The sequence below is a fragment of the Hyperolius riggenbachi genome, chromosome 11 (assembly GCF_040937935.1).
Source record: "Hyperolius riggenbachi isolate aHypRig1 chromosome 11, aHypRig1.pri, whole genome shotgun sequence".
NCBI classification, from domain to species: Eukaryota; Metazoa; Chordata; class Amphibia; order Anura; family Hyperoliidae; genus Hyperolius; species Hyperolius riggenbachi.
In genome coordinates, this window is record NC_090656.1 from 35,311,937 (window position 1) to 35,332,801 (window position 20,865).

Consider the following 20,865-nt stretch of genomic DNA (forward strand, 5'->3'; position numbering starts at 1 on the left):
CAATTAAGGTAACTATTCTAACTTTTACAACAAATCCATTTTCAGCCCAACTTAAAATTAAGAAACAAAACAAAGAAAAAGAATAAACTGTTCCTTAAATTGGCTACAATCACACAGAGTGTTCTCCTGACTGAGGCAATCTTAGTAACAATTGCAGAAAATGTTCTCCCACTCTGCGCACAGAACTGCACTTTACTTCACACCTCCAAACAGGATGACAGAAGCTTCAGCCAGCACGGCAGGACAGTTATTATTATTGGGCTAAATACTGCTCAAATGTCACCCGTTGTAGAGGTGACTCTGGAATCTGCAGAAGTAAACAAATTATATTGATTGGTGGCTGAACTCCTTCTCCTCACAGTAAAATATCACAAAAACTTTAGTTTCAACTAAAGCAAATAATAAGCAATGCTTTACACACAATGCGGATGCCGTGAAGTGGCCGCCTAGTGGTTAAAGAGAGTCTGAAGCGACAGTAAAAATCGCTTTTTACCTTATAATAAACATGGGCACGTTTGCCCCTGCTAAAATGCCGCTATCTCGCGGCAGAACGTGGGGTCTTTACCCCCCAAATCCCCTCCGTGGTGCTCGGGGATCGCTTCCTGTTGAGGCAGAGCTAATGGCTGTAGCTCTGCCTCTCAGCTCGTCTATCAGCGCTGAACACCGCCTCTCCCCTCTCAGTCTTCCTTCACTGAGAGGGGAGGGGGAGAGGCGGAGATCCGCCGCTGATAGACGCCTATGGAGGCAGAGCTACAGCCGAAAGCTCTGCCTCCAGGAGCAGCAAATTCTACGACCAAGTTGGTCGTGGATTTTGCAGGGGGGGATTTGGGGGGTTAAGACCCCTCGTTCGGCCGCGGGATAGCAGCATTTTAGCAGGGGCAAACATGCCCATGTTGATTATAGGGTAAAAAGCCATTTTAATGTCGCTTCAGAGTCTCTTTAAGCAATACCAGTTGCTTGTCTATCCTGCTGATCCTCTGCCTCTAATACTTTTAGCCATAGATTGGGTTGAAAAAAAAAAACATACGTCCATCGAGTTCAACCAGAGAACAAATTTATTGATGGGACAATAAATTCTGGTACTCCTTGTCCCTGGAAGCCTGTGTGCGGACTCCTTCGTATCTTTGCCCCTGGCATCACACGCCAGTGCACAGATTGGTGAATGGGAACATGCGTTCCCAAAGCCAATCAAAGTGTGTCTAATAAATGAATGATCACTGCTGCAACCAGTAAAATTGATTATTCATTGTAAACAAACATACCTGTCAGTTCCTACTAGCTTAGAACGCTGTGATTCTAACACTCTAGACACGGTATGCCTAGTGAACAACAACAACAAAAATCACATTTAAAATTATTCCAAAATAAATTACCTATACCTATAATGTGCACATTAATTCCTTATGGCCCACCCCCATTTAACACATTTGTAAAAAAAAAAAAAAAACCCATAAGGTTGTAGAACTGTTTTTGCTAATAATGACTTTCAATTACCAGTGCAATGAGAAAACCGCAAAATGGAAAAATTACACCTAAAATAGTCACCGTACAATGTACTGTTGTAATAGCCAGGACAATAACAGTGTACTTTTGTAATAACCAGGATAAATTGGCAAATAAAATGTGTGGGTCTTATCTACAGTAGCATATTTAATTTTAAAACTATAATGGTTGAAAAGTGAGAAATAATGAATTTTTTTTAATTTTTTTTCCTATTATTCCCTTTGAAATGCACACAAAATAACAGAATTCTTAGCAAAAAAGTACCACCCAAAGAAAGCTTAATTTGTGGTGAAAAAAAACAACAACGTATATACCATTTAGGTGTGATCAGTAGTGATAAAGTTATTGCAAAATGAATGGAAGCAGAGCTGAAATGTGAAAAATGCTCTGTATTTTAAGGGAAAAAAACTCTTAGTGGTGAAGTGGCCATGTTAAGTGAGAGCCGGGAGGTACAATGGGTCAACATTTTTTTTCTGTGTCAAGGATCAATCATACACACACAATCAATATAAGGTTGACTTCTCTATGAACTGCCATCTTATCAACGTTAGCATATTTATTTAAAAACAAAAAAAATGTCAATCATTCTTAGGCATGGAACTCACTAGAAAGCACAACCCGCTATGGCAGTCGCTAGGGATTTATGATAGCATTTTGCAAGTGATTTTGGGAGCAATTTCCCTGCTCCTATACAACACATTAGAGTGGAAACGCTCCCAAAATACTGCAACTGCAATTTCCTTAATCACAATCATCTAGTGAAATCTGTCCCATCCATTTACATTGGCAGAACGTTTCGAAAAAAACGCTAGCAATGGAAAGCGCTCCCTAAACGCTCAAAAAACGCTCTAGTGGGTTCCAGGCCTGAGGATTGATTTTAGCCCTAAATTTGGATCTAAAAATGTGACTGATTGATCAGTGTTTAAAATTTCAATTCAATTTACGACCCATTATTAGATATTTTGTCTTATTGAATGTCCATTACAAAACAAGTTTCACAATATTTATTTTCTAAATCCTTGCAAAACAAACAGAACTTTGACAAAAACTTCATGAGCTTCCCAGAGACAATATTACTCATCCCTAGTCCTCAATACAACACATGAGCATTACACCATCCATCTCTATCACCTGACGCAGAGACTCTCCAGTGCTGAAAAAAGCAGACAAACTGAAAGTGTACCTTTCCTCTCTCAGTGCAGCTGAGAACTAATGGACCATTGTTACATGTCATTGTTGTATTCACAATTTCAACTGTTGTGCTCCGGAAACAGTCTAAGGGCCTGATGCAGGGCCGCCACCAGGGCATCACAGGGGAGCTTAGAATATGAGGCCCGGCGAACAGTGCAATGCACATGGGCTGCAGCTGTGTGCTGTGCACTGAGCCATGCTGAGAGAGTGGCTGGAGACATGATGCATGGCATGGCAGGATGTGGTCACACTTCCTCTTCACTCTCCCTGGTGGCGGCATAGCGGGCATAGGCTGGGCCGGAGAAAGGGGCGGAGCACTATGCAGAGACAATGCGTTCCAGCATACAGTGCCCTACAGATGTCTCTATACACAAGTTCTCTGCACCCAGCAAAATAGTGTGTGCCAGGCAGGGCCCAGAAAACCATAACTTCTACGGAAAGGCCATAACTATAATAGCCCAGAAATAGCACTACACATGATTATAACCAAATGTTATCAACATTTATTAGTAAATTATATCACACTATCAAATAAGTGTTAAAAACAATTAAAATGATACTCTCCACGAGGACACAAATCCATATACCGTAAATTGTATTATCAAACCATAAGGTACCGGTATATATCATAATATGAGGGTGCTATATGACATGGGAATGAGCTAGTAAATAAGCCCCTAAGGTGCTCATGTATTGAAAGATGCAGATGTCTCTGCATGGTGCCCCGCCCCCCTCTCTCCTGCCAAGCACATGCCTGCCGTGCCGCCGATTTGGAAGTTTAAGGGTTTAAGGGAATGAGCATCAAGCGTCCACCACATCCTGCCCTGCAGTGCACGACTCCAGTGGCGATCCTCCAGCACCCGCTGCGTCAGCGTGGCTCCGCCCTGATGCTCTAACTAGCAGTAATATTGCCATGCAGAGACAGAAAGGGCTGGTGCACACCAAGCGTTTTTGGTAGCGTTTTCAAAACCGCTGCCGCCTGTGAAAACGCTTGGCTAATGTATCTCAATGGTATGATGCACACCAGCGGTTTGAGGTTTTTATCAAACCGCAAACGTGGCTCCTGCAGCATTTTTGTGGTTTGCAGAAGCGTTTCTGCCTCAATGTAAAGTATAGGAAAAGCTCAAACCGCTCAGAAAAAACGCCAGATCAGAGCGGTTTTCCAGGCGTTTTTGTTACAGAAGCAGTTCAGTAACACCTTTACTGTAACAATATATGAAATCTGCTGCACAAAAATGCTCCAGGAAACCGCTAGGCATGTTTAGAAAACCTCTCTAAACCTGCCTAGGAATCGCTCTGAAAATCTGCTTCAAAAACCGCTAGCGTTTTGCGGATCTGCTAGAGGTTGTGGGTGTGCACTGGGCCTAACACGATAAATGGACAAAAAAGCAGTAATAACAGTACAAATTACAGAGACAAAATTATCACAGAAATGATCATAATTTATAAACAAGTCCCCAACATATAACTTATAAAGAGCTGAAAATCTGGTGTTAACATTTGGGAGGACCAAGGCTACAAAAATCCACAGCACGGATGGTGGACAGAAATTACGCTAAAGGCAAAGGGTAGAGGATATCACCAAACAATACAACATGCATAATGGCCAGTGATGTGGCACAGAACTCTCCTAATATTCTAATTACCCCCCCCCCCCCCATCATCCCAGAGGCAACAAACAAGATTAGCAAATCAAAGTTCCAGGTGTGGCGATTCAGTGATTTGCTAGCCCCACCAGAGCCGGGACAAGGTCCTCCAGCACCCAAGGCTGAGACACCAAAGTGCGCCCCTCCATCCCTGCCTCCCCAGCCGTTCCACACTGATTGCTATTAGACTAAGAGGCGCCACAGGGCCCACAACCTCCCCAACACCTTAATAACTAGTTATCTGGCTTGCAGTCACTGCCATGTATCCCCTTTTCTTATTTCTTTCTGCTTCAAACACAATTAGGAATGACAGCTGTATGAATTCTGCGCCCCCTCCTACACTGCGCCCTGAGGCTGGAGCCTCTCCAGCCTATGCCTCGGCCCGGCCCTGAGCCCCACCTTCTGGCTAAAGTCAATGAGCTTGTCAGGAGGCTGTTTAATTCATCAATAATAATGACCAATGAAGATTCTGACAATGGCGAACTACAGATCGCAGCATTTCAGCCTATCTCTGGCTGCCAAGGTAACCATAAGACAATTCCACTAAGCAACATTGGAAATGGCATGATATAGGAACAACTACTGTAATCATACCCAAGGGGAAAACAAAAATGGTCCATAAAAATATCTATTGCTGAAAAAGTCTTAAAAGACCACGATCACTTACCGTAAATTGTAAAATGTAAAATACATATTTATAAGAAGTGCATTTCTTCCAGAGTAAAATGCACCATAAATTACTTTTCTCCTATGTTGCTGCCGCTTACCGTAAGCGGTAAAAATCTGACAGGTTTTGGACTAGCCCATCTCCTCACTGGGAATTCTTTGTATTTTTTTTTTTTTATTCTTTAGAAAAGCTCTCTATGGAAGCCTTCCTAGTCACCCAGCCTTCCTACTCACGTGCACTTTTTTGCGGGGCAGCTGCATAGCTCCCAGCTGTCCCTCTTTTGGAGGGACAGTCCTGCTTTAGGAACCAAATTTCCCAGTCCCTTTTTCTTCCTCTTGTGTCCCTCTTTCAGGACTGATGTACAGGTCTATGCAAATATATGTATTTTGCTACTGAAAATTTTCTTTTACTGACTCTAAACTTTATTCCCATCATTTCAATTGATACATTTCTCATTTTCAAACGTTAAAATGAAGGAAATCTACTGATGATAGAAAGGACCATCATGGTCTGAATGATAAAATTACATCTATTGCTTCTGAATTCTTTGTGATATGCATGTTGAGGGGTGTGGTTAGGGTTTGACAGGGGGGTGTCTAAAAGTGTCCCTTTCTTACCTTTAAAGGGATACTGTAGGGGGTCGGGGGAAAATGAGTTGAATTTACCCAGGGTTTCTAATGGCCCCCCGCAGACATCCTGTACTCACGGAGCCACTCACCGATGCTCCGGCCCCGCCTCCGGTTCATTTCTGGAATTTCAGACTTTAAAGTCTGAAAACCACTGCGCCTGCGCAGCTGCATCTTTGCTCCCGCAGGTGTCACCAGGAGAGTATTGCAAAAGCCCCGTATGGTCTTTGGTCTGCGCAGTATGCTCCTGGTGCCATCAGCGGGAGCGAGGACACGGCAATGCAGGCGCAGTGGTTTTCTGACTTTAAAGTCAGAAATTCCAGAAGTGAACTGGAGGCGGGGCCGGAGCATCGGTGAGTGGATGCGCGGGCACAGGATGTCTGTGGGGGGCCATTAGAAGCCCCGGGTAACTTCAACTCATTTTCCCCCGACCCCCCTACAGTATCCCTTTAAATGTTGAAAGATATGGCAGCTGGACTGTGCAATTGCCGTTCAGTAAGTGCTTTTGAAAATAGAGAAGACCCTGAGAATCCCACAAGGGTAGATAGATTAATCCAAAACCTTTCAGATCTGTCAGATTTTAACTGCTTACTAGTAATGGACAGCAATAAAAGTAACTTATAGTGCACCCTATTGTGGGACAAATGCACGTCTTAAGCTGATCCGCTGATCTGCTCGGATTGGTCAAAACCAGCCTTATCAGCCTGCCGACAGACTGTACACACTGGCAAACTGTCGTCAGAACGGCCGCCCCGCAGGCGGGTCTGACGACCCATCGTTTGAAGAAATCAGGCGTGCGTGTGTGCGTGCCTTTAATGCACATGAATTTTCAATTTTTCATGATAGTGATTCCTTAAAATTTATTTTTATCAGCATTCAAATACTCGAGAAGAGATAGCTAGAGAGACAGAGTCACCTTGGGAAACAATGGAATAGCTGGGTTCTTTTTTCTTTTTCTTTTTCAAAGCGGTTTAAAACCTTGACATAATATTCAATAAAAACATGTTTTCCTACTTTTTATATGCCATACGGTTATCATATTTGCATTTGTGCATAAGTATTATTATTCATTTAGAAGTTACAGGTTCCCAAAAGTACCGTTTTTTGCTTTGTGTGCTGACTTTGCATTTTATTAATAACTGGTTTTATTCATTCATTCAGCCAGACATGCTTTGACTCTCTGTCTGTGTTGAGCTGCTTCTCCACAGCCAGAGAATGTGTCACATTCCTCACTTGATACATTTAAGTAAACACAAGATAACATTATCTAAAGTTCAGATACATCTGCATTTCACTGCACTGAACTTTCAAGCTCTGTGTGTAACCCCTCCAATGCTGGTCTAGTAAAAAAAATGCTGGTTGCATATAATATGCTGTAAATAATGTTTTCGAGCAAAGCTGAAATGCTGGGTTATATTCCACTTTAAAGTAGGTCCGAGATCAGCTTTTACTCATTGCATAATTGTGTTCCTTTCATATAGTTTATTGGCCATTCCTCAAGCCAAATTCTTTTTGTTGTTGTTTTAGAACTTTTTGTTTTGTTTTGTTTTAATACTCTAATTACCTATAAACTAAACAACCTTCAACCACAGCTTCTCCAGAGTGCCTTGGCACTCTCAGCCTTAGTAGCAAGGGCTTATGGGAGCTCAGACTGGGCAGGAGGAGAAGGGAGGAGGAGAGGGGAGTGAAGTTTTCACAGGCTGAGGGCTGGAGATGCAGATCAGCTTTGCCTGTGTGTAATGTGACAATCAGAACATGGCCACTCTCATTGTATCACAGGAAGCAATAATCATGTACTGTTGAAGCTGTTTGCAGCTAGATTTGCTGTGTAAACTAAACTTTAGATAAGATATATAGACAAGTTACTTGTTATAGTTAGTTTTTCATCTCGGATCCGCTTTAAAGAGATACTATAGCCAAAATAACATGATGAATAAAATAGCTTTTTTATTTTTTTTTTACAATATTCATTTATAAATTATTTAGTCAGCGTTTGCCTATTGTGAAATCATTCCTTACCCTGATTTACATTCTGAATTGTATCACAAGCTGCAACATCTTTAGTAATGGCAGGTGCAGCTCTGACGAATGTTCATTTATGGAGTGCCGGTACAAAAACATACCTGGTCTCGCAGTACGCTGAAAACAGGATATTTAATGTATCCTGTACCCCAGTATCCTGAATACTTTACTGCATTCTACTATATGCCGTTACAATGCCTCTCTAGGAAAGCGTTAGAAATGGTTTCTGGAAATAGGTTTAAACTCCACCATATCAGCAATTTTTTTCCAGGGCAGATAAAGCAGGTTTATATCCTTTTTTCAAAAAGTGGATTATAAGCAAAGAAAGAAATGGGCTTAGAATGAATTTCGGGAACCGATCTACCTTGGGGAATACGTTTATTTAATCCACTTTTAACACAGCTGCCAGAGAGCAGCAGCAGCAGCCAAAGGCAGCAGAAGTCTTTCGTCCTACCATTTAAGACGAGCTGGTCTTCCAAAAACTCCGGCGGCTGCTCCACGTAGAAGATTTTCTGCTGGAATCCTGGGATACAGTCGATATCTCGGGCGGCGGATAGGGCGAGAACCTGCGGAAACACAGCAAGAAGACTGTTTACAATCACACTCTGCAGAGGAACGTGTGCCAAGGGCAGGCATTTTTACATTTCATCTTTCTAGCAAGAAAAGGACAAAAAACAGCCTCTCCGCTTCCTACAGCACAAGACAGATTAAAGCATTCGCCTGGACTCCACATATCATCTGTCAAGCCATTCTCTAAATATGAGCGGATATCAAAAGGCTTTCCATCCACAAGATCTATGCTGATGTCGTTTCACCCTCTGCGTTTTAAGCAGAAATGTTGTTTTTTCGGGGCTATTTCCAGAATATAGGTTAATGTCGTATTCAGAAAACTGTTGGCGATTGTCAAACGTGAAGAATCGTTTGAGAGCCCGATGTGTTTCATCACTGCGTTCCTTCATGTCTTTAGAAGAGGAATATCGACTTCTACAGTAACCTGCTATTTTCAACCACACCAAAACATATTAGAATTCCTACATAACAATATGTACTTAGTGAAATTATTATTATGAGGACACATTTATCTAGCACTGACGTCAACAATGAACAAATCATGTCAGTAAAGGTCCGTACGCACAAAAGAGGACACTCGGCCGAGCCGGCCAATAAGGACTGCCTTTGCCGAAATTTCAGCTTGTGTACGACAGCCCCAATGCTCCTCGGCCAGTTATACGCCCTGGCAGATCACTTTAGCCAAGCAACCGGTGACAGCATAATTGTTCCTCCCCACTAACCCCGCCCTCTGCGTGACATCACTTTAAGCATGAACATGTATGCCTTAGACCTGCAGTCTTGCTTGAGGGATTAGGTACCTATTCCTTGTCAAACGACATCAATTGTGTGCATGGGCTAGCCTTAACTGTCTCTCAGAGTGGCGTGTAGATAGCCTACAGTCCCCACCTCTATACTGGGACAATATGAACAGGAAAGGAACAGGAAGTCAGTTAAGCTATTGCTAGGTTTTTTGAGTTGTAAGATTTATTATTTCTCCAAAGTTATTGTTGGCCATCCCGGATCTGACCCAGTCCGGATTCCTCAGGTCCAGCACTGTGGCGATGAGATGCGGGTGTGAGATTTCGGGAAAAAGAATTGGGCATCACACAATTTCTATGATAAATCCATAGCACGTCTGTACTACTTAAGCTATTAGGAAAGTACACAATACTTGCTCACACAGATGAAGTAGATCTTCCTACAATACATGTTTTGTTCTGCGCTTCTAATAAGGTTTTGTTCTCATAAAGAGTAGGACAGTATGTACTCATGTGGTGCTGGTGGTTCAGGTACTGGAACCTCCTTTCAGCAAGGCATTGGTTCATGTTTTGAGTTTTTCTTGGTTTCTTTGGCAGTTTGGCATTTGTACCCCATTGTAAGTCTAACCTTTTGATAAAGCACCCCCCTTCCTGACATCTACGGTAACTATAATCTCTCCCTTTACTCTTTTTATCTCCTAACTTTAGCCTCCACATCACCAAAACACCCTTCCTTATGTCAAGCAATCAAAGAACCCTTCTTGACATCCAATTGATACTTTCTAACCCTAACTAATGTAGCCAGCACTACCCCTACCATATTCCCTAATAGACATCTAACTCTCAATTTGCACATCGGGAGGCATGGCAGTGCTTTCAAACAGAAGTTATACCTGAATGATTTATCTGCATGAATGTGCAAAGCTCCAGTAACTGGACTATATTACACACCTAGCACTCAAAACAGGCAAAGGGGGGTGTTCGCTTCAGTAAATAATGTGTGCACAGATTATTACCTAATAGACGTCCCCACGGCGATGATGGACCTAACACTAGTCTAGCAATAAAAACATAATATTCCTCGTGCAGCTAATCATAAATGGTGTACACATTTCATCAAGCAGACAGACAGACAAATGACAGTGCTTAAGGCTGCACCTGAAATGCAAACCAACAGAGGCAATGCAGAGCCCCACTGGGGCTTAATACATGCCTTGAATGCAAAACCGACGCAAATTATGTACTGATTTTAATCTAAACATTTTGAAAGTAGATTTGAAGCAATGAATGCAGCTAGCCACTAGTATACTTACGTTCAATTTGCACATCGGGAGACATGGCAGCGCGTTCAAACAGAAGTTATACCGGAATGATCAATCTGCATGGATGTGCAGAGCTCCAGTAACTGGACAATATTACACACCTAGCACTCAAAACGGGCAAAGGGGGGTGTTAAACATCTAACTCTGATCTTCATGAATTGACATTTGCTGACGTGTTGGAGGGGTTTCCCGCGCAAGTCGGTAATTTACCTCACTGCTCGGTAATTTCATGTGGTAACAGCCTTGATGAATTGCCATTTTACTAAATGCTTCGTAAACTCAGCTGTTGTCAACATTACCGAATGCTTGATGAATTGACAACATAGTATAAATGAACACAAAAGTGAAGAATACACCTTTATTTCCAAATAAAATATTGTCCCTTTACATTGTGCTATGGACATAATTTAAACATTGTAATAACTGGAACAAATGGGCAAATAAAATGTGTGGCTTTTATCCACAGTAGCACTTTTTAATTTAAATCTATAATGGCTAAAAACGGAGAAATCGTGATTTCCCCCCCCCCCCACATACCACAAACACAACATAATTTGTGGTGAAAAAAAAAACGAGATATAGATCATTTAAGTGTGATAAGTAGTGATAAAGTTATTGGTGGACGAATGGGAGGAGCGCTGAAAAGGGGAAATTGCTCTGGTCCATAAGGGTGAGAAAAAGAGAAAACATCAAGAGCCCAATATAGTGTAGTATGTACTGGTAATGTATTATTGGAAGAGTAATAATATTAATTTAATACTCACAAACCAGGTGTAACGGTTGAGTGTCGTAGCTCAGATGTCTGATTATATGATGATCTGCAGAATCACCAATAATACAGACACGATTATGGGTGATCTGCAGAATCACCAATAATACTAGTATAGCAGACAAGGAGCAGAGTGTGTAGTGATTTGGTGCAACCGTAACTTTAATGGTACAATGAGACCTCACCAGAGGGGCTGGTGAGGTATAAACAGTACACTGACCGTGCACTAACGTACAACCTCCAGCAAGCTGGAGGAACAATACGGAAGAGGCTGAATCTCCCGAGGAGCGGGTGATTCAGAATATGCTGCAGACAAATGAACACCCGAGAGGCGGGTGCGTCAGACTCTACTGCAGCCTGCGAGACACCATAATACTACAATGACAGGTTACCTAACGAGCAGGCAATTAAGGCTGAACTATAGCCTAGCAGAACTGCTTCACCAGCAGAGCGGGCGTAGTTAACACCTCACCAGTGGCGAGGGCCCACTGGTGAGGATAGAATGGTCAGGCAGGCAAGGTTCGACAACAGAGAGGTAAGTATCAGTACAGGATCGTGAGACAAGAGAGTAATCGGTAATCAGGCAGAGGTTCAGCAACAGGAAGGTACGTATCGGTACAGAATCGTGAGACAAGAGAGTAATCGGTAATCAGGCAGAGGTTCATCAACAGGAAGGTACGTATCGGTACAGAATCGTGAGACAAGAGAGTAATCGGTAATCAGGCAGGGGTTCAGCAACAGGTAGGCAGATAAGCGAGAGTACAGGATCGGAAAGTAGGATCAGAGTCAGGGTAATTGCAAAGAGTCATACACAGGAGATCAATACAGTAGCAATAACCTAGTCTGGGTGTGAAATCCTTAGCATCAACACCAGGGAACTAGTCTAAACAAATAACAATCACAAGGTAGCAATATCCTAGTCTTGGTGTGAAATCCTTAGCATCAACACCAGGGAACTAGCCTAAGGTCTGAGCGCTAACACGCAAGTATTCACGACAACAGACACCTGCAGAATGAAGCCCGGAGGCTTATGAAGCAGAGGAGACCCCACTGGCACGCCCCTCCTGAATCAGCCAATCCTGGGCGCCGTGGAGCTCCTCTGACGTCAGCTGACAGGCAGGTCAGCTGACAGGCTTCCTCCCCGCATAAAGGTCCCGTCTGTGAGAGGTGCTCAGTGTTGATGATACTAGCAGATGCCGTTTACTCCTGTTATTGCCTGATGAAGCGGGTTTGTATCCCGTGAAACGCGTTGCACTTTATTTGGAGTATCCAATAAAATTGTTTTGACTGAAAATCCACAGTCGTGTGTTCTGCTTGGAGGAGGTGAGTCCACCACTACCTCCTCTATTACCAAGATGGGTTTTTAAGTTCTTTTAGTGTTTTTTTTATCCTGTTGGCGCCTCTGTTATCCTATCATCTGGTCCATAAGGGGAACACAACCGGTAGGGGTCAAGTTTAAAAGCACAACATGCATTGGAGATATGGTAATACAATGAAAATAGTAAAGGCTGCCAGATAACTTTATAGATGAATGTTTGTAGTGTTCATTTGGGCCCTGTAGCTGGCTATGGTGGGGCTGACTTCCAGTCTAGGGGTCTAGCAGTCAGGACTCTGGATCTAGAAATTGCTGAACAGGTTTATCCATCCAGCAGTTGGACTTGATTTACTCCCTTGTGCCTGTTACGTCCCCAGAAAAGTACTCCAAAGTATAAGAATCTTTTGGAGTTTGGGCTGATAAACATTTGATTTAATTAATAGCGGCAGTGACTTTATTTGTGCCTCTGTACGTCCTTGGAAGAGGTGACTAATACACACCAAACAGTTTGTGCACCAACCCAGATAAAGCAATTTATTTCTTTTCCCCCTCGAGATTTAATCACATTCTGCTATTATTAAAGCCGTCTATCTGCATCTGAGTGTTTGTGAAAACTTCAAATTAGTTTATGAAGGGTGGAAGATGGCGTGATAGCTACGGGAAGGCGTGTTTGTCGGTGCCGAATGCAAAATGCTGGATTTAAAGACCAAATAAACCCAGACATGAGAAAGGTAAATTCTAAGAGCAGTCAGGATGATCCGTGAATATAAACAGTATGACGGCAAAGTGATGGACAGAATATCGGTTTTATGGGACAAATGTGCTTGTACCTGTAGCACAGCTTCCTTCCTCTCCTCTCTGGATTTAGCTGTTGGGCGGGTCAATCAGGTGTGACCATGTGGCGCCCAAAGTATGAAGAACTACAGATGACATACTTTTCACAGGATCCCAGAATTATCGTACAAACCATCTGCCTACATTAGAAGGCAGGACTTATAGTTTACTAGGTCACAGGAAGTAGATGGTAAGCAATTGTTTAGCAGAGCTGTACAATGATTATTTGAATGTGAAAAAGTTAATTCCCAGAGGCAGTGGTTATATTTACACTAATCGCATTATTTTCTTTCAGAATTTTCCCTCTTCAGTTTTGGTCTTGATTGCACTTCCACTAGGTAAAGCCCCCATAGCAGAACTTCTATTATACCACTCAGGAAGTGTTTTTTGTGGATCCATCTGAAAATGGCACCTGCGAATAATGGCGCACGGTGTTGCCGCTAATCCGTTTGCCGCTTATCGCTATTTAACGTTAAAGCCTTATTGTTATTTAGCGTTAACACACAGAACCCTCTCTGTACCTATCCCTAACCCCTAAACCCCCCCTGGTGGTGCCTAACCCTAAGACCCCCCTGGTGGTGCCTAACCCTAAGACCCCCTGGTGGTGCTTAATCCTAACCACCCCCCTGGTGGTGCCTAATCCTAACCACCCCCCTGGTGGTGCCTAACACTAACCACCCCCCTGGTGGTGCCTAACCCTAAGACCCCCCCGGTGGTGCCTAACCCTAACCTTGACGGTGTTACATTAAATCCATTCACCGTTTTGCAGTTAAATAACGTCTGCAGTTTGGCTTATGTAGGGCGCTATTGATAAATACCGTTAATGTGGGCAATAACGTCTGCTGTTTGGCAAATGAACAGCACTATTGATAAATAATGTTAGTGTGTGCAGTTTTTCTTTTTTTTCCCCTGTGTGCCATTATTATGCAGTACTAACGATAAATAGTGATAAGCGTATCTTTTTAATGCGGCGCCATTTTTATGCATAGGCGCTGTGCGCCATTATTTACTGATCCGTTTTTTTGTAGTAGTAGGGTAGATGGCAATATTAGGGGCAAAAATGTGTACTGGGTGGTGAATAACAGCAATTGGGCAGCACGGTGGTGTCGTGTTTAGCGCTGTCGTCTTGCAGCGCTGGGTTCCCGGTTCGAATCCCAGCCTGGTCAACATCTGCAAGGAGTTTGTATGTTCTCCCCGTGTCTGCGTTGGTTTCCTCCGGCCTCTCTGGTTTCCTCCCCAAAACATACAGATAAGTTAATTGGCTTCCCCCTAAATTTGCCCTAGACTATGATATATATACACTACACGATACATACCGTACATAGACATATGACTATTATATGGATTAGATTGTGAGCCCCTCTGAGCTGCATAATATGTCGGCGCTATATAAATGCTTAAAATAAATTAATAAATAAATTGGAAGAGGGGCGGAACTGGACCACCGAGCAATGGAAGATGTCGGCTTGGTCTGATGGGTTACTTTTTCTTTGGCCTCCAATTTCTCCAGAACCTTAGGACACCTTTACATGCCTGACCACCAGATGGAGCTTCACAATTTTATAGGCTTATAGTGTAATATATGTATTGCAGATATCTAGTCAGATACCAGAGGACACCTTTACAGGTCTTATGATGTCTATGCCTGACCACTAGTGGGTGCTGCTCTATATTATAGGCTGATAGTGTATTATACTGTATCTATGATAGATATATTGCACATGTGTCGAACTCCAGGCCTGGAGGGCCAGATCCATGCCAGTGTTTAGGGTGGACTGAGAAAGAGAGAAAGTGTTTTACCCAGGGCTGGATTTACCATAAGGCACTGTAGGCACGTGCCTACAGGCGCCTGATGATGGAAAGGTGGCTTACTCCCCTCCCTGAGTGCCTCCCACCCTCCTTACCTATGCAGAGTCCCAAGTAGAGTGTAAATTAGATGTTACTCACCCAGCTTTCAGCATTCCAGTAATGAGATCTCCCTTCATTTGGGGACTCCACCAGCTACTTTATACTAAGGGTACCTCTGGATACCTAATACTAAGATGCACCTGTAGTGGCCTATAATGGCAAGGGGAGTAAGGGAGAAGTGACACTGGGGCCAGCCAGCACACTGGCAAGGTCTAGGGTGCCAAAACATATGTGCCTATAGGCTCCTATGATGTAAATCTGGGCCTGGTTCTATCCGACGGACCACACCTTTCCTGATTCAGACCCATCAATTAATTTGAGCAGTGCCAAAAATGTGAGAGGAGGACCTCGGGCCTCGTAGGACCGGTTTGACATCCCTGATATATAGTCAGAGACCTTCACAGATCTTGTGGAGCCCGGCCTTAATAGGTCATGCAGTGGGGTTCTACACAAACATTTGGTATGTTGCGGTTATGCATTGCTGATTGGTGTATGTGTTGCCATGTAGGGGTGCATCCCAAGATAAAGCCGAGAAACTCGCTGTTTATCATTATTTGTAACTTGTGATCTCTGGGCTTTATTTCTGCATTATTCAGTTTCTGAAGCCTCTGCTCAATTCATGGAGGAGAATGCAAGACTGGTCTCAGGTACTGTTCTCTAAATAGATTACCAAACAAGGAGGAATGTAAAGGGCAGAGGTATCCACATTGCCAAGACAAAGGAGGGAGCTCTGCATTATCTGAATCCCGATTTTATGATCTACAGGAGGCTTCTTACAATGACTAATACTTCTCTGTGCTCAGAAATGCGGCAACAAGACGCCGTACACCCGTAAAGGTCACTACAAACAATGCGCTCTGGGGGTAAGCAAGCAATCCACATACCTGGCTGTGCTCGATACACAATTATCATCCATTATATTTTCCCAGCATAGAAATATTTATTCAGCAGGAATATAGGGAAAAAAAGTATTGCATTCAAATCCGCCGTGACCTTGCAAACGTAGAATCGAGGACAATCGGCGAGATTGATTGCTGTAGTCAACAGAACGGGAGTGGAACTGGCAGAGCATCGGCGGCTACCCGCCACCGTGGGTCACCAAAACTAATTAAGATGTCAGGAGTGCAATTATCCCCCAGACAAGGCTATCAAAAGCTAAGATAATGTATCGTAATGATACAGTAACCTAATGCAGGCGAGAATGAACTTGTCAACACTAATGAGGACAATCAGAAGCTGTTAGAAAACTGTCGCTCAGCAGTTATGACCCGTTTTATTCACTTAAACAAGTGTGGGGTGATGACGGGCTGAAAACTTGTTCTACAAAACTCCACTAAAGCTCTGTTTATTTGAAGCAGTTAATTTGGGCGACACCCAAGCCTATACCTAACCTTAACTTACCTCCCCAAAACAATACCTAACCCTACCCCTACTAGGCAGTACTTCAGGCGCCGCCATAGGCACCAACGTAAATACCCACAGTTACCCTGCTATATGTAACCATAGTTTGCATAGTGGGCGGTCCCAGCGCTTGCTATTTTATTAGGCGCCTCCTATGGCCAAATTAACACTTATAGCCTGAATTGCAGCTATATACATTGGCACATTAGTAGCCATAAAGTTAGGGGTGTTTGGGGGGGGGAGTCAGTTAAGGTTAGGCATAGGTTTGGGGGTTCTTTAGGGTAAGGCATAGGTTAGGTGGGGGCCTTTAAAGGTTAGGCAAAGGTTAAGGTTAGGTATAGGTTTAGTGGGATCCTTTAGGATTAGGTATAGTAGGATAGTTAGGCATCAGTGGAGCAAGGTAGTTAGGGTTAGACATGGAAGGGGAGCAGTTAGAGTTAGGTAGGGGGCTGTCCACATAGGTCGCTGGGGTCAGAGATTAGGGGGCTGTCCACATAGGAGGCTGGGGTCAGAGGTTTTGGGACTGTGCACATAGGCCGCTGGGGTCAGAGGTTTTGGGGCTGTCCACATAGGCCGCTGGGGTCAGAGGTTAGGGGGCTGTCCACATAGACGGCTAGGGCCAGAAGTTATGGGGCTGTCCACATAGGCAGCTGGGGTCAGAGGTTAGGGGGCTGTCCACATAGGTGGCTGGGCCCAGAGGTTGTGAGGCTGTCCACATAGGCCGCTGGGGCCAGAACTTAGGGGGCTGTCCACATAAGAGGCTGGGGTCAGAGGTTAGGGGGCTGTCCACATAGATGGCTAGAGGTTATAGGGTTGTCCACATAGGTGGCTGGGCCCAGAGGTTGTGAGGCTGTCCACATAGGCCGCTGGGGCCAGAATTTAGGGGGCTGTTCACATAAGAGGCTGGGGTCAGAGGTTAGGGGGCTGTCCACATAGACAGTTGGGCTAGAGGTTATAGGGTTGTCCATATAGGCAGCTGAGATCAGAGGTTATGGGGCTGTCCACATAGGCTGCTGGGGTCAGAGGTTATGGGGCTGTCCACATAGGTGGCTGAGGTCAGAGGTTATGTGGCTGTACACATAGGTGGCTGGGGTCAGAGGTTATGTGGCTGTACACATAGGTGGCTGGGGTCAGAGGTTATGTGGCTGTCTACATAAGCAGCTGGGGTCAGAGGTTGTGAGGCTGTCCACATAGGTGACAGGGGCCAGAGGTTGTGGGGTTGTTATTGCTTCATGCAAAATCTGGGGTGGTCTCCACATGAAGTCTGTGAGGCAGGAAGTGGCTTTTGAAGGGGCTCCTGACCCCACAGTTTAAAAATGACTATATGAGATCAAGTAATAAAGGATTTCTATACAGACAAAATCCGGCTCTGCCATTGAGGGCTTTAACACATACAAGAAAATAGCTGTGCGTAGAAAAATTAGCAAACACATTAATCCAATCTGCGGTATATTTCTTGTTAAACGCCTCCTGATTTGCTTCTGTAAAATAAGAGCACTTTGTAGACCCCCCACCCTCGTACTCAGTGTACATCTATGTATTACTTTCCGTGACATCTCTGCTGCCTCCTCCTCTTCATCTAGCCATTGTATAGAGTATGTAAATAACAGTAGCAGCATAAAACCAGGAATAAAATCTCTATTGCCTCCAGAGTTACACAGCAGTGAAAGGAGGAAGCTTCCCACTGCTATAATGAGGCCCCACCTTCCAAATATAATAATACTGATGTGTGTCAACTAGAATTCTATTGACTCGTCCTGACCCCACTTACATTACCAGGCCCCCGAGGGATTCATTTTTTTCCTTCCCGTTGACAATCAAATTCCGATTGAACAATAGCTAGCGTGATTTCCTGACAGAATATTAAAAAATTGCTTTTGTTGTAAAATTTGCATGAGTGAATTATTGGCTTTTAGCGGAAAGGCACTGCCGGTCCCAGGAGAAGCTTTTCATCTGAGGTAGCGGTGACGAGAGAGATGAAGGAAGGACTTATAAACAAGATGGACGCCGCACAGCTCTGTGGCGGCCTGAAGTGTAGCGGATCACGCTGCGATACCCGAGGGCGATGAAATAACGGGCCTCCGGCTTCAGAAGCCGCACGGTAATAACAGGTTTGTTTGAAGACGGGATGAAGGGAGTGATTGGCAGACTGGTTAAGTGTAGGGAAGCTTAGTGTTCCGTGTACAAGTATGAAGGAGATGGAGAATGTGAGATCATGTGACACGGTTACCCCACCCTCATTCACCAATGTAAAGAAGGACTCCGCTACAGGTCATTGGGTGGGGCACTGAATAATGTTTGTTGCACGTCTTTAGCATTTACTTTTTTTGAGGGGAAGGGGCGCCACTTCCGCCATTACTGCCCACACTAACGATCATGTGATAATGGTAACCAGCTTCTACAATGCCACCATCAAAACTATCCTCTGCTCCTCCATTATTGTCTGGTACGCAAGTGCAACAGTCTGAAACAAAAAGAGTAATCAACACTGTGGAGAGGATCATCAGGTCACCTCTGCCACCACTGGACCTTCTACACCTCCAGACTGAAGATCAAGTGTCAGATAAGTCAGATCAGGTGTTTTTGTGGCTTCACGTTATGGGTGGGAAAATCATGATGGCCACACCTGTTTCATGACCCTTGTGAGATGGGCCCTAAGGCAGTGAAGGGCATCAAGGGGAGGCAAGGGAAGGGGTGTGAGCTTTGGGGGGGGGGGGCATCAAAGTTTTGACATAGGTTCCCATGATTTGTAGTTATGCCACTTATGGCACAGTGACTTTTTGCCACATTTGGGCATCGGTGCCAAGTCGTGTTTCTCTCTGGTGCTGCACAGACTGAGTTGGTCTATTCTCTGGCTCAGCAGGTTCCCCTCAAGCAGCAATGCATTGTTTTTTTTCTCTTTGCATGTGCCCGATGTTACATCCAAACATGTTTTTCTGCTCTTTTTTATCTTGCGCTTGAAAACAACTTTTCCCCCTGACTGAAATTAATTTTGAATGGTAAATTCAGCGGAGGAAGAAAAGAAGTACTTCAATACGTTATTTGAGAACGACAAAAGAGCTATGTAAAAATAAAAAAAATAAAAAGGCTTTCAGAACAATTTAAAGTGCGCTCAGCAATTTCAATCCACTTTCCATTCCAGGTGACAATATAAATTTGCTGGAGAACGCTAATTTCTGTGAATGTGGCTGTTGGGGAGAGGCTGGTATTCACTTCCCGCAGATCGCAGACAGGTGACGGAAATACGCTACCTTTCCTTGCCAGTTTGAGGAAAATTAACACTTTTGATGGAACCATTAGCGGTATGCCTAATTTATCAAAGTGCTGTGTTGTGATTATAATTATTCATCCTGTCTAGATTGTGCTGAAGTGGATGGCGTGCCGCAAAAGTACTTCACACGCAAAACTACAAGAGGCATTCAATCCATAAATGTGCGACTATCCAGCTCTTCTCTCTCCAAGGCAGAACACAGCGAGCATTACAGGTGGAAACGACAGCACTCAAGGCTGTGCCTGAAATGAAAACCAAGAGAGGCATGCAGAGCCCCTCTGGGGCTAAATACATGCCTTGAATGCAAAACAGATGCAATTATGTACTAATGTTAGACTAGTGTTAGGTCTTCCCCGTGAGAGTCCGTCATCCCCGTGAGGAAGTCTAATAGGGAATACACTGTGCACAAATAATTTACTGAAGCTAACACCCTCCTTTGTTATACCAGTTTGAGTGCTAGTTGTATAATGTTGTCCAGTTTCTGGAGCTCTGCACATCCATGCAGATAAAGCATTTGGGTACAGCCTCTGTATGAAAGCGCTGCCATGTCTCCCACTGTACAAATTACAGGTGGAGAGTGGAGAAGGGGAAAGACAAAGGGGAGAGTAGCTAGGGGTAAGCAGAGCAGAGAAGGAAGAGGACAAGAGGGGAGAGCAACTAGAGGTAAGCAGAGAAGAAAGAGGACAAGAGGGCAGAGGAACTAGGGTTAAGCAGAGCAGAGAAGGAAGAGGACAAGAGGGGAGAGGAACTAGGGGTAAGCAGAGCAGAGAAGGAAGAGGACAAGAGGGGGAAGGAACTAGAGGAAATCAGAGGAGAAAAGGGAAGGAACTTGGGGTAGGCATAGGAGATAGGAGGGGAAAAGAGGGGAGAAGTGCTAGAAGAAAGCAAAAGTGAGAGGACAAGAGGGGAGAAGAGCTATGGCGAATCAGAGGAGAAAAGGGAAAGGACAGAGGGGAGAGAGATAGGGTAAAGCAGAGAAGATATGTGAGGACAAGAGGGGGTGGAGCTAGAGGGAAGCAGAGGGGAAAAGGGGGAGAACAAGAGGGTGAAGCAGAGGAAAGGAGGGAGATAAGCTAGGGT

General features: G+C 44.1%; 1 protein-coding gene across 6 annotated transcripts in view; it reads right to left on the reverse strand.

Moving 5' to 3' along the window:
- Positions 1-20,865, reverse strand: part of CDH13 (cadherin 13) — a 1,882,652-nt gene that overhangs the window by 907,853 nt on the left and 953,934 nt on the right. For all 6 annotated transcript variants that reach the window (XM_068261396.1, XM_068261398.1, XM_068261397.1 and 3 more), the window contains one exon: positions 8,110-8,221. In XM_068261396.1, the coding sequence (XP_068117497.1) occupies positions 8,110-8,221 (112 nt within the window). The remainder of the gene's footprint in view (positions 1-8,109; positions 8,222-20,865) is intronic.